The sequence below is a fragment of the Eptatretus burgeri genome, chromosome 22, assembly GCF_056783735.1.
Source record: "Eptatretus burgeri isolate ZD-2024b chromosome 22, Ebu_testis_v1, whole genome shotgun sequence".
NCBI classification, from domain to species: Eukaryota; Metazoa; Chordata; class Myxini; order Myxiniformes; family Myxinidae; genus Eptatretus; species Eptatretus burgeri.
The window spans coordinates 1,076,847-1,095,400 of NC_140982.1; the positions used below are offsets into that span (position 1 = coordinate 1,076,847).

At 45.5% G+C, this 18,554-nt stretch overlaps 2 protein-coding genes across 2 annotated transcripts in view; both read left to right on the plus strand.

Annotated features, from left to right (window-relative positions):
• The window catches only part of LOC147008025 (nucleolar transcription factor 1-like), a 129,428-nt gene that overhangs the window by 109,721 nt on the left and 1,153 nt on the right, over positions 1-18,554 (plus strand). The gene's annotated exons all lie outside the window — the stretch shown is intronic.
• On the plus strand, positions 788-5,156 carry LOC147008033 (uncharacterized). The gene is made up of 4 exons (XM_085865965.1): positions 788-934; positions 1,180-1,317; positions 4,408-4,461; positions 5,005-5,156. The coding sequence occupies exons 2-4, from the start codon at positions 1,200-1,202 to the stop codon at positions 5,154-5,156; spliced, it is 324 nt and encodes a 107-aa protein (XP_085722091.1). The 5' UTR covers positions 788-934; positions 1,180-1,199.

Below are 18,554 nucleotides of genomic sequence, written 5' to 3' on the forward strand. Positions count from 1 at the left end.
CGGTACCTTTCCTTACCTGTCATACCCACTGTTCCTGGATTCTGTCTTTTGCACCTCAGAAGGTCGAGAAGGTTCAACCCTCGACTCTGACTCTGCGACTGGACCAGACGGCATCAGTTCACGTGTCCTAAAAACCTGCTCTGCTGTTTCGAGCTTGTCCACCATAACAGAGACAGGTGATCATCCTCTCTTGTGGAAAGGACATTCCAGGTGCTCACCCGAAGGGACAGCCTCAGGTTAACCCAAGGAGACCGTCGACTGGTGGACGAAACCTGAGCACCACTCGGACACACACGTGACTGTAATCTGACCCGGGAAGGTTACCCCGTGGTTTTCCTCCTATCATCATGAATGGGGGTCCCGAAGGGTCCGAAATTAACTTTTTCCTCAAAACTTGATGGAATCAATCGGAACTTGCACAGACACAATGTCGGGGTTCCCTCATTAATCCCTGAAAATTTCAGCTTCCTCGGTCAAATCCTCCCGGAGGAGTAGATGATACATACCCACCTACATACCCACATACCCATATATAACTCCGTTATGGAGGGAAGATTGTCGATAAATACAAAAACAGAAAATAAAGAACGTTGATTTGTATCGAGGGAATAATCATCGACGAACTCGGACTCGATTTTCCACTTTCCCAACACAATCTGAAACACAAACAATCCGTTAAAACGAAACGGTCAATCCTTGTATTTATTTTAAATTATGGACACGTGATCTGGCGGGAACCAATCAGACACCGCGATCTCGCGGTTCGCATTTTCCAAAAACAGCTCGCGGTCTTCACTCGGTTACCACAGCGTACCGTCCTTCACCGACACGACGTGCGGTCCACCATGACCCGAGATCTCAGAGAGAACACCACGGGATCCACGGGAGGTTCTACGGAAGACCGCGGGTCCATGGTCGGTTCACCCGAGACCCGGTACGTGACGTTCACTCCGTACCGAGAACTTGTGTTTCCCGTGCTGATCCGTGCTGTGTACTAACACAGGAACTCATTGATTTAGTGAATGTCACGATGTCTGGAGCGGAGTCGGAATTGAATTGTGAATGGAAATCCCATCCATGACATGTTACCCTCCCTCTTGTACATGTATGACATCATTTTATACCTCATCACTTCATTCATCATTCGATTCCTCTTTAATCTCGTTTACAACAAATCAGATGAAGATTTACTTGTGATTATGGGCCTCTGCACCGGCACACAATGGCCTGTTCTTGAGGACTCCAGTGGCATCTTTAACGTCCTCGAGGAATCACTGGATGAGAAGACAAGAGACTTACCTTTGCTTTCAGAGGAAGGTATGCTCACTGATGCAACACCTTCCTTGTGCATCACCAGGTTGGGAGTTTATAGCTCATCCTCTAACAACCTTATTTTAGGCCAAATTATGTTCAATATTATATTTAAAGATGTGAAGGGTGAACTTAGTTACCACTCAACCAGTCGGCTGTTTGTAAAGCAGAGTTAGTGAGAGTTTACCCGGAAACTAATTAATTCTGCTCGATGGATGGAAGTCACAAGTTCAAGGTCAAAGTTTGACCCAAAATCATTTTTCACGAAATTTTAACCTCAAGCTGTGACCTCGACCTTTTGACCTGCTGTAAGAACTGTTATGAAACCATTGTCACGGGATAGGTGTGTTTGTCCCGATAAAATATAAAAGTATACCTGGTGTTGGTTTAATGGTTAGGGTGGTGGGCTTGGTTTACATGGGACCTCAGTTCAAATCCCACTGAGCTGTTGAATTAATACCAGGTGGGGTTGACTCAGCTTGTCATCCTTCTGAGGTTGGCAAAGTGATACCAGCTTGCTGGGATGATTGAGCCGTTTGAGTATCCTGTGTCAGAGTGGTCACCTGTCCAGGATTGTGTCCAATAACCCAGGTAACTGCTGGAGCAGCACTGATGCTCCCTCTGTACAGAGTGTGGTCTTCATGGATGGATCATAAAGGACACTTTTAACAACATTACCCATCACTGAGGGTCAGGGACTTGAACTCTCATGAGCACCTGACTAATTAAATAATTTATAGTTAATCATCACCTCTTTTAATTGAGAAAAGTGTGAAAATGAAAAATTTAAAGCTTAATTCGTGTTTGTTTACTTGTTTACCAGCAAATACTACCTGTCGCTTCGCTGATGGGAATATTCAAGATAAGAGGGAGAGGAGGTAGGGGAAGAGGGAGAGAGGGAGGAGGGACGAGGAAAGGAGGGGGATGGGAAGGATAGAGGCGAGGAGGGACGTGAGAGTGGATGGAGGTGAGAGGGGAAGAGGGAGAGAGGGGGAGGGAAGGATTGAGGAGGAAGAAGGTTGGAGAGAGGATAGGGGTGGGAGAGAGAGGGATAGGGATGATAGTAGAGAGGGGAGGGAGGGGGGAAAGTGTGGCGGGGAGAGGAGGGAATTGACTGAATACAACGGATTCTTCGGTATTTGAAAAGCAAAATGAATTATCTAAAACTTGTCCTTGTCCGATTTTTCATTTTCGTCCCAAGGTCAAGGTCACAAGGTCAAAAACATAAAAAACTGCGAATTTTGATATAAAAATCATTCGATCGCCCAAACTTTGAGAGCGAGGATGACAATATTTTTTATGCATAATCTTGAGGTCATTCCCCACCTAAAGTCTTGAAACCATTTTTCTCTATCTCGAACACCTTGCCCGTGGCGCCGCCTTCAAGTTTGTTTTTTACGCTGATTTAATCAAAGTATGGATAATCCGAGGAGTGTGAAATCCCATATAACCGATATGACGTCATATTGTTCCTGGAATGTTCCAGAGGAAGTTTTGCACCAAAGGTCATAATCCTTGACCTTTGACCTTCAAAGGCCACAAAGGTCAAATTTTCAAAGTTGTGGGAATCGAACCGGGTTTTCGACCTTCTTCGACGAACTAACTCCAATAAGCTATAGCACGTATCCTGATTCCTTATTTTAATGTCCACAACATTGTTTTGTGACCTTTAAAGGTTATGGAAAGGTCAAATTTTTCAAGTTGTTGAACGAAACCGGGTTTTCGACATTTTGCAGCTGTTGATGGAAGGCCACTATAATTAATTATAACTCGGTCAAAAATTATCACTTTGTCTCATCCTTGACTTCTGAAACAATCTGCATCGTCAAATATCGCTCGTGAACCATCGTCGTCTTCAGACTTGTTTTATAGTTCGGTTGTTTAAATCTCCAGATCTCCTCCACTTGGTCCCTCGTCTCGCGGCCGGAGCATACGAGACAAGGTCCTCCCGTGCTTGGTTCGACTTCCTCGAATTGGTCTGAATTCCAACACATTCTGACTCAGGTAAAGGTAATTCTCCCCATGACTGAACACCCCTCCCCGTTCTCTTATTGGTTTAATGGAACCAACCAACACCCCTCCCCGTTCTCCCCAGATTACATACCTAACGGAGTTTACATGGGAGATCTCATGTCATGGTAACAGCCGTTTTGGGTTCACAGGATACCTGCAAAGGTAACGTGCTCGTGTTTGAGCTGTCTAGTCTGGCATCAGTTCCCTGTTCAATGAAAAATTCGATGCTACCTGTTTAAAAAAAATACAGGTATTGCATCAATGAGTGTGCCTTTGGAGGTTATGTTAAGCCGGGTGTCCTGTCTGCTTGCCTTTGCTTGTGGATGTTCAAGATTCCTGGGTACCATTCAAAATCCTGCAGGAGGCCAATGTTTGCTGCCATTTCCCAAATTCTTATTTCTTGTCGTGATCTACAGATTGTAGTTGTTGGGACAGCTTACACCAAGTTTCAGATTGTAGTTCTAGGTACAACTTATACCATCTATCAGGTAGGTTGTAGTTGTAGGTACAGCGAACACCATGTTTCAGAAAAAACGCTCACTATTATCGGTCAAGTTTAGTGAATGATTGTTAGCCTCGTGATTGTTACCTCTACGCATTGTGTGAACACGTTATTATACACCTGCTGACATTACAGCTCCATCTCACTTTCACCAGGCTGACAGGTGTATTAACAACAGCAGTTTTGGACTCAGGTTTACAATGATGACTTCCAGTGAGTGCTTGTTGATGCTTTTCTACAGAAGCCAATTGGACGTTTTTGGGATTCAAGTGCTGTCATTATTGAACTTGATAAAAAACTGGGAGTACGAGGATTCGATGATGTGTTCGTGCAAGTAGTAAGGTCCATTTGAAGGTTAAGTTAATTATTGTAGTGTCATGGATTTCAGTGATCATCTCATTGCATCGTTGTATCGGTTTCAACAATGCTGAGGAATGAGCTCCTGCAATGGAACGACGGCCTTGTGTGAAAGCAGAAGGCATGACATGTCATGGTTTGAGATAATGACAAGAGAAAGGATGGCCCAGAGAAAAGAGGGTTGTGATAAGGTGAGCAATTGTTTTCTCTTTCCTTTCCTTCAGGGATTTCAAGGAAATACTGGGCCACCTGGTCCTCCAGGAGTCATTGGACCTCAGGTAAAGACAAGAGCAAGTTCATCAATAATATATTTTCCTGGAAGCCTTCATGCCACAGACAGTGATGGAATGATTTATTTCCCGTTGATAGACGATGATATATGATATGAGTGTGTTCTGTCTGATTTCACAATTGGTGAATCTTCGAGATATTAGATGCCGCACTCACAACATCCTTCTGAGGACGTGGGAAGTCTGCTTCCTTTCACTCTTCACATGTATCATTGTCCTTTTATCCACAAGAGTGGAAGAATTAATGAGTGGCAGGAATTGAATCCTTGGTGTGTGTGTGTGTGTGTGTGTGTGTGTGTGTGTGTGTGTGTGTGTGTGTGTGTGTGTGTGTGTGTGTGTGTGTGCGGGTCATTGTGTACGCATGTGTATTGTTGTTGGAGTGAAGTGTTGGAGTGACAATATAATTGGACTTGATCACAGGTGTTATTTGTGATCAGTGTTATCATTATGTTAATTAAATGACAGTTTTAGAGTTGTAATTGTATTTTTTGTAAGTTTTGTTTTTTCTCATTGCTTTTTGGGGTTCAACAGGCCAGACGGGACCCATGGGAGAGCGGGGTCACCCTGGCCCTCCTGGCCCACCTGGCCCTCCAGGTGAGCTGGGACTGCCAGGTCCAGATGGAAAAGAAGGCATGAAGGTCGGAAATAACAGTTTTATGTGGATACTGCAATATAATTTTTAGTTAAAGCAACAACAACAACAACCAACAACAACAAACAAGGGGTTGGGAGTAATTAGGGAATTGAAATGTGTATCGATAAACAGTATGAGTAAAGGTGATAACTAGATTTTGCAATTTCAGATTGATTGATGAAGGTATAAACTGAATTTTAATCTCACTCTCCAGGGATTTATGTTTTATTAAATTATTTAACACAGGTGTTTAAACTCTGACACAAATTCAGGTAAATTGGTCTCAATGTAAAGTTATGAGAACACACTTGTTCGATAAGAAAAGTATAATTCCTGGACGTTGTCCTTCGAATAACCCAAGTGGTTTTTAATGACCTTTGTTTAACCTTTCACCTCCCAATCACTGTTGTTAATGTTGACCCCCAGGAGATCCATGGTGAACGTCATGGCCATGAAAGTTGGAGTTTATAATCTGTTCCTCACCTCTTGATCTCTCAAAATCTTGGAGTTACTCAGTGAGTTCTACAATATGGAATACCCACACTGTTGATGAGAGTGGAAAATCACAACACTCTCAAAGTCAAACTACCAGTGTTATCGTATCCATAGACTCATGAATTACCCCCCACAAGTGTGTGGATCAGGTGGTTTATTCTCATCACTCCAACCTCTTCTACACACATTCGTGGAGCACCCAAAACCCCCATCATAACACGTCATCAACTTGGGTACAAAACACGAGCTTTGGTAAAGCAAGCTCAAGACACAGCTTCGTCTTCTTCTTCTACTGTCTGTGTAGCATCATTGGCTGGGGGTACAGCTGTGCCACTGATGCAGTGCCCTCTGCTGATTCTATTAGGAATTTGTAATATGTTCCTGGTGCCAGCGATAGCTCACCTACTCTTCAAGAAGGACACCGTGGGATCTTTAACGTCCACCAACTAATCCCAGTAGATGGGACATGTATGTTTTCGTAAACACTGGGATGACAGTTTATAGCTGGGTATGGATTCAAAGCTCGGCGAGACAGCTTAAAAGTGAGTGTGCCTACCTGTGGGCCATTCTGTCAGCCCAAAACACCCATTGTCCCCTTTTTAAAACTTAACCAAACAGGTGTGGTTATCTTCATCCTGATGAAGCAGCACTTTATGGATGGAAGGAAGTTAATGAATATAGAGGTCTCATAATAATTAGAGGTCTCAGGACTGATTTGTCTCGAAAAACAAATCATGAAAATCACAATGACTAAATTATGTTTTCCTTTGATCTCATCTATAATGCAGTCGATGAAAGACTTCCCTGGAAACAAATCACATCAAATATATATATATATGTATATATATATGAGCCCCTAAGAACCATACCGGGCCATCCCATCTTGGTGTACTTTTGAGAAAAAGGGACTCAAAGTTCTCAGTCTCCTGTGTCACAATGAGCTCATGACAATAAAAAATCCCTAAGGATAAAATACTCAGCATCTGTCAGATGTCTGGCCACCATGTTTATATAGAATCATGGGGAAAATGTGGGATGGCCCATTCAGGCTCTGGCAAGTCAGATGCATATTAACAGAGCCAGGGAGGTTTTTTGCTTATATCCTAATCATAATATATTCTGATGGGTTGGCCCATTTTGGCCCTGAAAGGTATCAGTTTTGTGCACCTGAAGAGGTTCATAACTCAATTTCACAAAAAAGGTGGGATGGCCAGGTATGGTTCTTAGGGGCTCATATACTAGAGTTCATGACATGGGAAGTTTATCATTTAGCCGGGATAAAATAGAAGGATCAATTTGTCACATGACCCCCAAAAAATTGCACTGAGAGCAGCGTCCCCCCTCGGTATATGTTGCAGTCCTGGTGATCACCCTTCCCTTTCCAGAGAGGGACAACAAGGCCCCTCTTCCAGTCAGTTGGGATGATGCCTGTGTTCCAGGCAGAGCACCAAACTGCATGCAATGACACGAGTGCAGCATTTCCACCAGCCTTGAGAAGTTCGGCATGGATGCCACAGATCCCTGGAGGTTTATTCCATTCCAACCGGTTCACCACAGCCTGTTTTTCCAAAAGCGAAGGTGGACCACAGTTGATTGGAGGGTCAGCAACAGTGATTGTAGTCCCCTGACATCCAACTCAACAGCTGGGGGATCAGCAAGGTACAACCGCTCAAAGTAACCGGCCCAGCGGGCCTTCACTTCGGACTCCTCTGTCATGAGCCTTCCACCCTCCACTCTAACTGCATTACACCGAGAGACCAGCTTGGTGGAACGCAATGCGCGAATTCCCCTGTAAGCAGGACGAGAATCACATGTCCACAGGTGATGCTCGACCCCCTCACAGATTCCTCGCACATGGGCCTCCTTGTCCACCCTTAGCGCACGTACAGTTTTACGCCTCAGCTCCCTAAACAGCTCAGCTCTGCCATTCAGCCTGGCCCAGTGACTGGTCAATAGAAACCAGTTTCCTGTGGGAGACAAAATTCTTATTCACCCTTCGTTGAGTTCCAAGACATCCACCGGCAACATCAAGGAAGATGGTCTTGAAGGCACTCCACATCTCTTCAAGATTCCCCAAAGTATTCAGCCCCCCCCCCGAAATCCCCACTCAGCTTGTTCGCAAACTCCTCAGCTACTCTCTCATCCCTGAGCTTGCCAACATCCAGCCGAGGCTGGGATGGTACCATTCTCCTGGATTTTCCACACTCAAGGTATCTATGCGGGAAGACGATCTGTCCATCTTCCTGGTTAATAAACCAACTTATTGAGCGTGATGCAGCCACTCCCGACGACCACACAAGATTTCATCAAAAAGAGTGGATTTATTCACAAAGGAGGAAAAGGGGTCAGAACAATCCACAAAAATTATACCCAGCGTGCCCGAAAGCCACGACAGTCTAAACACACAAATGATTTATTGCATCAGTTTGGAAGAGAGGGGGGTGACAGGGCTCAGAAGGGGAGGGACGAGACAAAAGAAAACCTGTGATGCACATGCTCCGCTCGCTTACCTGGTCCACCTCACAACAATTGCTCTCTCTTTGTGCCTCTCTTTGTGCTCAGTAGGTCATTGGGGGTAGGCTGAGGCACAGACGCTTGGGAGAGAGGGACGAAATCCTTTTGTAAATTACAAGGATTACACCACACTTACGCTAATGTGGACAGACATCACGATGAAATAACTATTCTAACCTATCCCCCATATTACCAACTCGACTAATTCTAAAAATGTGACGAGAGGTGGATCTCTTCTTCCTGGGTGAGTTGAAATTAGATTCGTTGAGACGAGTGGACGTACCCCCGGAGACGCTGCTGCTCTCAAGGAAAGAGAGGACCTCCTTATTTCTTGTGGGAAGATGGAGCTTTTCGAGGAAGGGATGTCAGAGGGAAGGAAGATTGAGGAATTGTGTAACGTGTCATGCCTGTCGGGTTTGCAGAGCGTTGAGATCGACTCGGTATTATTGTGGCAGTTGGTTCAGGAGCACTATGAGTTGTCTCACCCCTTGTCCTCGGAGATGGTCGAGACGGGGCTCGCGTAAATAACACAGATGGAGGGTCGTGCTGAGTTCTCACACCACTCTGATACAGTTGTCCCCTCGGGCTCATGAGAGTGCATCGATATTGAACTGGTATTTGCGGTCTCAATTCTCGAAGCATCACGTCTCTCGGACCCCGATCGAGATGTGATCCGGGATGACGTCTCTCCCCTGATACCCGCGAGCGGATTGTATCCACAATGCGCGTTGGACAGAAGACATCTCGGAAACAATCCACATTACTTCGGTGGAAATCCGTACTCTCTCGGTGGAAATCCGTACTCTCTCGGATGCGATCCATACTACAACAGAGGCGATCCGTATTTTCTCGGATGCGATCCATGTTACTTCGGAGGCGATCCTCATAATTTTGGTCCACCGAGGTTGGCTCTTCGAACTGCAAGAGTGGATCTGTGATGGAGGATGACGAAACACGGCGGCCCGATGCCATCACCTTGATTGAAGAGCCAGCTGATGAAGCTGATGAATGAAGAGCCGAACAGCTGATAAAGGACGAACCAGGCTTCCTCCACCTGCGAAACGATACACACTGTCAGTTATAACTGATGTGATGATTGATACATTACATTAGACGATACACATTGTCAGTTGTAACTGATGTAATGATGCATGCATGAGGTCAGACGATACACAGTGAGTTATAACTGATATGATGATTGATACATGACAAAAGACGATACACATTGTCAGTTATAACTGATGTGATGATACATTACGTAAGACGATATACATTATGTAAGACGATACACATTGTCAGTTATAACTGATGTGATGAAGTCATCCCATTTTGACTCCTCGCATTGACTCTCCCATTGACTCCTCCCATTGAACCTCCCATTGACCCCTCGCATTGACTCCTCACATTGACTCTCCCATTGACTCCTCCCATTGAACCTCCCATTGACCCCTCGCATTGACTCCTCACATTGACCCCTCCCATTGACTCTCCCATTGACTCCTCCCATTGACTCCTCCCATTGAACCTCCCATTGACCCCTCGCATTGACTCCTCACATTGACCCCTCCCATTGACTCCTCCCATTGAACCTCCCATTGACCTCTCGCATTGACCCCTCCCATTGACTCTCCCATTGACTCCTCCCATTGACCCCTCGCATTGACTCCTCACATTGACCCCTCCCATTGACCCCTCCCATTGACTCCCATTGACTCCTCCCATTGACTCCTCACATTGACCCCTCCCATTTACTCCTCATATTGACCCCGCCCATTGACCCCTCTCATTGACTCTCCCATTGACCCCTCCCATTGACTCCTCACATTGACCCCTCCCATTGTCGTCCTCCACCTTTTTCTGTGATTTGTTTATTTATTTTAACCCTACTTTTTCTTTCTTCACGGTAACAAAACACATCCCCGTCCCTCTGACGTCACATTCCTTAATCTGCTTAACCCCACCAAATAATTACTCACTCCTCATTACAGCTGTCTTGATGTCCAAGAGGAACGCACACGAACCCGAACCCCAACCCAAACCCAAACCCGAACTCGAACCCGAACTCACCTCGAAGCTGTCCAGCCTGGGTTGGAATTCCGACCCAGCTATAAACTGTCATCCAGGTGTTTCACAGGTAGGGTGATTCCATCTCTCGGATGAACGTCAAACTGGGCCTTCCATCTACCGGAATTAGTTTGTGGATGTTAAAGATCCCAGGCTGTCCTTCGGTAAGAGTAGGCGCGCTATCGCCGGCACCATGGCCACACTCTCAGCCTATGATGTTTCCCCACAGTGTTGTGCTGCATCCGAAAGAACAAGAAGAGATTTAATTCGGAACTCACCTCTTCTGAGCCTCAATCCCTCATCATTGATCCCACTACCTTTGATCCTTCACCCCTGATCCTTGACGAAGGGCCTTCGGACTTTCACCCCATCCTACCCGACAATGTCTATAAACCGTCAGGACTACAACTACCACGACTACTACTACTACCACCACCACCGTAACTACTACTACGACGACTACAACAACAACAGTCACAGTTATTCCCACCTTATTGTGGGAGTGGCCATGGGAGAGGTTTGGCACAAACCTCTCACGAACCGGCTGGCCAGGCCTGACGTTCAAATGAAGGTGATTTGAAGAAGAATTTGTAATTTGTTCAGAGTGCCGGTGATAGCTAGCCAACTCTTTACAAAATACACCACGTGATCTTTAACATCCACCAACCGTTGCTCTCAGACCGAGTAGCCGGCTTCGGGACCCTCAGAGGGCCGGAGCACTTTGAAATACATCGTCGTGCGAGGAGTCCGTCTCTCCGGTGTATCGTCGGGTCGGGAATCGAACCTCTGGACCATCCCTTGAGGCACACGTCGCCCCTCTGTCCACCATCACAACCCTCTGGTGGTCCAACGAAGGCCGAACTGCCGAAACGTTGGTACCCGGCGTGTTTTTCATCCGTCCCTCACAATTATAAACATTTATTGAACATTAACGGCCATTCCGAAGGATTATATGAACATTTACAGGATGTTGTTAATGTTACTAATTATAAAATACAAACAGACACGAACACACGCACCTGGATACCTTGATACCTGTGAGAGGGCTTCGTTGGACCTTGTGAAACCCACACACACCCTTCCCAGCACGGTTTTAGTTTTACCCAAAATGGCGGACTCCACGTGTGTCGGCACCAGGTGAGCCCCAGCCCATCGATCCTCCATCGGGGACACGTGACGGGGACAAGGGGAAACAGATAAATTGTCAAACAAGAAGAAGAGCAATCGGGCATCGCACATCATCGGCAGCACTTGTTTTGTGTAGTTAACCCTTCATTGTCCTTCACTCACGAAGCGAAAAGCACGGTTAGACATCCGGGTGTGTACGTACGTGTACGTGTGTGTATTTTTAATTTTCATTTTCTCGGCAACCGTTGGTCTGATTGACACGAAATTTTACCATCAGAGTGCCTCCCTCTGTAGAATGTTTTTGTCAATCATAATTATGACGTCATAGGTCAGGAGTATAGACAACCGTCACACCTCCACATCTCCCATCCTATAAAAACCTGGTCTGAATCCAAAGTGTATATACCTATACAGTATGTGTTTATGTTTTTGTACACTGCTCCTTCCCAATTCCATATCTGGGCAATGAATGACGTCATTTTCCTCGCTATGACGTCATCGTCGGGCGCAGAAAGAACCATCGCAGTGCGCCGAAAAACAGGGAAAAAAACGAAAAAAAAGTGGGTTGGTGACAGCCTCAGCATCTCACAGTTCCTCACAGTGCTTCAGCGTTTCACAGCACTTCAGCATCTCACAGTGCCTCAGCGTTTCACAGTGCCTCACAGTTCCTCAGCGTTTCACAGTGCCTCACAGTGCCTCAGCGTTTCACAGTGCCTCAGCGTTTCACAGTGCCTCAGCGTTTCACAGTGCCTCAGCATCTCACAGTTCCTCACAGTGCTTCAGCGTTTCACAGCACTTCAGCATCTCACAGTGCCTCAGCGTTTCACAGTGCCTCACAGTGCCTCAGCGTTTCACAGTGCCTCAGCGTTTCACAGTGCCTCAGCGTCTCACAGTTCCTCAGCGTTTCACAGTGCCTCAGCGTCTCACAGCACTTCAGCGTCTCACAGTGCCTCAGCGTTTCACAGTGCCTCAGCGTTTCACAGTGCCTCAGCGTTTCACAGTGCCTCAGCGTTTCACAGCACTTCAGTGCCTCACAGTGCCTCAGCGTCTCACAGTGCCTCACAGTGCCTCAGCGTTTCACAGTCCCTCAGCGTTTCACAATGCCTAACAGCTGTGTGTCGGTTGTGGTTCCTGGTGGCTCCTGGCCTTGGGTGACGCTCGGACCATTAATGCTCCTTCTGCTCCAGAGCTGCTCTTGGCGTCCCCGGTACCTGGGCACTGGCAATGGACAAGGAACGTTCACACATCTCAGGACGTTTTTATTTGATGTTCGACTTCTATTTGGCGAGCGAGACAACTTCTCCCCGCCCCCCCCCCATCACCTCCCTGAATGATCTGCTGGGTACCCCATTGTCTATGTTTAATTGTTAAGTAAGGAATAGATATAAGCATCTGCTCTTTGTCTCTTTTTCTGTCGGTGCCTAATTCATTATTTATTTTCTTTTGATCATTTTAATTGATTTGACCTGATTGATTAATTATTTGTTTGCGAATATTTTGACAGCTTTGAATTAATTTATTTTTACCTCACAAAAACAAGAAGTTCTTTTTATTTATTTGTCTTCTTATTAATAAGTTCCTTTGTTGATGTTCCAACGTGTCCGTGCTTGTCCTTTCCTTCCATTGATTCCGCATTGTCTGAACCTATATAGACTGGGAGGAAATTACCGCACAAATTGACCAATAACAGTCCACACGCACCGGCGGTTAAAACGCTCGGCCACCCGAATTAAGATCCAATCAAGATAAGATTGGTGCTCTGCCGAGGGCGCGCTCCCCATTCAGGAAACCACGTGACCTCCAGTTAAACGGAATAATTAGTCGGTGGACACTGGAACTTGTAGTTAAAGGTCCCATGACACGCAAAAGTACTCAAATTGCATATGTATATATATATATATATATATATATATATATATATATATATATATATATATATATATATATATATATATATATATATATATATATACCCTTGAGGAATAGGAGCCTGGTGTTGGCGCAGTGGTTAGGGCAGCGGCTTGGGATCCAAAAGGTCCCGAGTTCAAGCCCCGTTGGGCCACTGAATTAATACACCAGGGGGTTGACTCAGCCTGTCATCCTTCCGAGGTCGGCGAAATGAGTACCAGTGCACTGGGCCGGTGTATACCCCGGTTAAAATAGGTGTTCCATATCCCTGTGTCGTAAGAGGCGACCAGGGTTGCGTCAGGAAGGGCATCTGGCGTAAAACATGTGCCAAATCATGATGCGGATCATACAGATGATCCGCTGTGGCGACCCCGAACAGGAGCAGCCGAAAGAAGAAGAAGAAGAATATGCCCTTGAGGAGTTTTTCTTCGTGATTTCAGATCTGACAATGTTTTTTCACAATACTCATTCTGTAAAATGTAAAATTTAAAAAACAAACGTCTTGGGGAACGCCCCGAAAAATTATCCTGAAAGGGGCATAACCCACATGACGTCACGTACAGTATGTCAAAGGCTGCACGTTAATTACTCGGGTTGGTGGTCTACGTGATTCTATTCGCTCGCTGTGTGTTTCCACATTTGATTGGTCAACTCAATCGCTTCGTTCATTTCTGCTTTAAAAAAATCGAACATTTGGTTTTGAATGATGGATGGCATGGACTTTGATTTGTCTGGTAACGACAGTGAGTGTGAGAGAAATGAAGGATTTTGGTCTGAATCACGTGGAGAATTGTCGGATAACGTAGTCGTGGGAGGTGAAGTTCAGGCAGCTGGAAATGGAATACGGCCTTAGCAGTTTGAGCCCGAAGCAGGACAAGCAGAGGGAAATGGCGATGAAATTCCCGGCGTTCATGATGATCGGGAGGACATCGAAGGAAGACTTTGCAATAACAACTGGTTCGACTAAATCCTATTTGTAATTAAATAATGTAAATTCGACTTGCATACTGATTGATATCAGAAATATTTTAGTGAGGTGACGTAACCAGCGCAGCGGACATGTTTCTCCACGACGAATTAATCACAAACAAGGCCGGCGCATGTCATCGGCCGTATCTCTCCGCGCATAAAACGAAGCAATCTCGCTGTCCGGATACGATGAAAACTTGTGTGCAGAACACATCTTGCGACACAATTGTCTGGAGTAGTCCGATAAATCTGACGTTCTGTTGCATTTTTATTTATTTTATTCCTCCTGTCGTCATGTAGCACCAGTGGAAAACAATGAAGAAAAGAGAATAATAAAAGAAAGCTACAGCACGTCAGATTTATCAGCCGAGTCGGACGGACGACGGATTTATCGGACAAGTCTAGAGTCTAGACTCCAGAGATCTCGTGTCAATCCACTCTGTGCAAGTTACTGTTTGTGACGTCAACGCTGCGATTCGCTGAAGTCAACTTTTTTGTGGGGCGGGGCATAGCAAGTTGTGAAAGGCACCAGAAATGATCGAAATATTGCTCGAATTATCCCATTTTTGATTTAAAAAAAACATGGGTGATTTCTTCACGAGGAAGGTCAAGTTAATGTATAAATAACCAGAAAGTTTTGCATGTCAGGGGACCTTTAAGTTGAACGCCTGTGAGTCTGGTTAACAATGGGAAGCATTTTACAAAGCTTTATTTTGCTCTGGCCACAATACAAGGGGCGTGGCTTGGCATGGTTTTTGCCATGACAACAATACAAGGGGCGTGGCTTGGCATGTTGTTGTTTTTTGCCATGGCAACTACGTCATAACGGTGGTGACATGCAGTGAATCGATCGCCGTCGTGGTGGAAACAGGCAGTTTGGCTTTACTCTCCTGTAAGGAGGACAAGACCGACCGTGTACACCGGAAATAGTCAGGGACCGGTGTACGAAGTGCGTTCCACGCACCGGATTGAAAATCGATCTCACAAGGTGAGTGGGAAGGAGAAGTGGTCGTGGTTTCTCGGGAGACTCGGGTTGGGTGAAATATCAAATTGATGAGAACAGCCATGATTACATAGCATGGGCTCGTTAACAAGAGGAGAGGATGTCATGAGACATTTTCACATCGTGATCGTCCGATACGGATTGTCAGGAATATCAATGTCTCGAGTGAACTCGTCTTCGAATAATTGTCTCGTTTGGATTCCATCCTTGAATCAAGAGATGCCGACCACAAACCTTGCCTCTTGGATTGTTGTTGTAAGGTCATGGTGTTGCAGCAGAGAGCACGGCCTTCCCTGTGAAGGGACGTAAAGCCGGCTGTTTGGTGTGAAAGCACTCGATTGTAATGGCTAAATATCCCGTAACAAGGCTGAGGCTTCTTCAGGACCTCTTAGTTCATCGTCCTTGCTCATCCCAATGGAAATGTGATCTTCATTGATGTGAACTTCGAACGTGAAAGTGTTGTCTGCACCGTGAGGACGTTCCCTTTTCTGAGTCCAGTGTAGACATTTGGGACAGCTTTGTTGGTGCATCTTTCTCTGGGAAGGACCCATTTGTTCCCCCTCTCTCTTTGTCTTGTTATTCAGGATTGCTTTCGACTGAGCCCGCATCGCACCGCTCTCATCAAACAAGGAGGCTGGGACAGCGGACAGTTCGAAAGAGAGGACATCCTTGATGGCAATATCCCTGTATTGTTGGAGACATATGACTCGGGTGTAGATCAATTCGGTATCATATATTGGCCTTCCATCCAGCTTGATGCTCTTTTTGGTCTAAGACTCTAAGTCATCAGGATCATTTTCTTGGTGAGTGTCTTGTTGAAGCTTGTTGGCCATCCAGATTCAAATTCCGCCATCTGTTCTCGTCCAATCTTGAGAGAATCATCAACGTTTACCTTGTCTGTCGCATGAAGACCTTTGACGATGTTCAGGAGGCCAGGTGGGTGAGTGTCTGTTGCCAGGCAAATCAGAGACGGCCCCTTGGACTCGAAGACGTACATCACCTCTAGATATTCTACTTCTGATGATTGTTTCTATTCTCGTTCTACCGGCAGTTCGCAGCTTCTTGGAAGCATTAGACCAGTTAAAGAAGCAAGATGTGATCTCTTCAGAAGAAACCATGGCCTACTTTTGTCACCATCACCTGAAAACGTACAGAAAGTTTGATTACTAATTTTCTCGGCAAACTCTACGACGCAATGAATGAACAGGTGAGATGAGCGGAGAAAGTGCGGAAAAAGTACATGAAGCTGGACCATTCAGCGTAATAACATGAACATATTTTAGCACATAGGTCAACGATCACGACGACGAACACGAGAAATTAACTCAAAATCGGAGAGACAAACTCCGCGAGAAGTTCTCGAAAAGACAACAAAATGGCGGCTCCAAGACAGCATGCCTGCAGCCCACCTCTCCTGAGGACACCCAGGTGGCAGCACCTGCTCTCTGACTCCGGACGATAAGCGCTGATTGCAAATTGTGCGTGACACGGAAAAGGCGAAAAGTACAATCAGAGAAGATTATTTACCTGTATGACAACTTCACTGGGTTGGCTCACACCTGCGATCCCCCCCCCCCCCGCCTACGCCCGCACACGTTAATATGGGTAAGGCAGAGCAGGAATCTTCATTTTATGATGACGAATGCTTCTACCAGCTAGATTGCGTTTTCCTTGTATTTATTGACACTGAAAACATAGTAGCAGAAATAATTATTATGCTTATATCAGGGTCTGTTATTAAATATTGGCAAAAAACTCGCTTTTATCGGTGATCGGTGGACGCCATCTTGAAAGTATGTTACAGGTGTTATCTGTACACCTTTATTTTTTTAATCATTATCGGATTTCTTGACCATGAAAACATGGTAGTAGACACCAAAATCGTGTTTGTAAGTGCATGAGAAGTGAAGATTTAACCAAAAACAGAATTTATCGAAAGTCGGTGGTGGCCATTTTGTTTTTCACCTCTAAAAATAAATTCCTCAAGGGTGCGAGTCTGGCACCCGGCTGATTCTGATTCAGGATAGCTCAGAGATGATGAATCAACCCAAAAAAACTTCATAATGACGCTAAAGCACGCTTTGCCCTGAAATGGCTGTTTGGCATCGAGACGGCAGTGGCTGCGAAGGGCGATGCGAGCCCCATGGATGGCTTCCCCAAGTTTTCTATGTTTTTAATGACAGACATGACCTTCGTACATCAGAAACAAGACGGTGTATAAAAATTTTGGCCTGCAAACTTCCATCTGGGGCAAAATCATCACGACACACGTTTCACTATCTGAATATGTATCGTGTAGCGCCGCCTCCAGGTGGGAGAGGGTATTACAAATCCCCTCCATTCACTGTGCAGTGTTCCTGTCCCCATGTTTTCTCATACAGTGAGGTGTTTTGCATTACAAGCCATCAGTATGTTTTTGCGTCATGCACGTATTAACCGGGTTATTTATTTTTCCAATGCAGAGCTGTCACTTACCTATACACCGCCCAAATAAAGGCATGCCTCAGGAGAACGTGTTGCGTGCTTGGAACAAGATCGCCTGTCGGGCGGGTTCTCTGTCAGTAATCTATCTATAATTCCAGCAATGTGTGTGTGTGTGTGTGTGTGTGTGTGTGTCTGTTTGTCTGTCTGTCTGCGACTGCAACCCCCGGTCCGATCTGATTGAAACTTGCCAGGAATATTGCCGGGGACCCGCGGATGTGCCTTTTCGAGGTTTGATATTAATCGGACGAGTGGTTCCCAAGTTACGGCCATTTTATTGCTTTTTTCAGTGTTGGAAAGGTGTATATATCGCAGCTGAAGTGTCGTTCCACCTTATCACCTTATCATGCCATTTTTCCCAAAGATATCTCAGAATAATGATAACAGCATAATAATAATAATAACAATAATAGCACAATAATTGGCAGTAATAAAAAGAATAACGTGATGCAATGACCAATGTCTGTCAACCAATAACGACCTATATATTGTCTGTCAACCAATAATGACCAACAACGTCTGTCAACCAATGACAGGACACAGTGACATGACGTCACGAATGACGTCACAATGCTTCCTCTTTTTTTGATATGATGTCACAATTGACTCTGGGACCAGAGTATGTGCTTTTTAAAAGTTTGATATCGTTCTTCTTCTTTCGTTTCAGCAGCTTCCCAAGGCTTCAAAGCTGTTTTTTTTCCCAAGGTTTGAATTAATTGTTGTGCTTGGTAGACATTTGTGAATACATTTACAGAGGGGCGAGAGAGGAGGGGCAAGAGAGGGGGAAGAGAGGGGGGAGGAGAGAGAGGGAGCGTCACAATTCAAGAGAGGGGGGAGAGAGGAGGTGGCGAGAGAGGGGGACGGGAGAGGGGGTGTGAGAGGGGG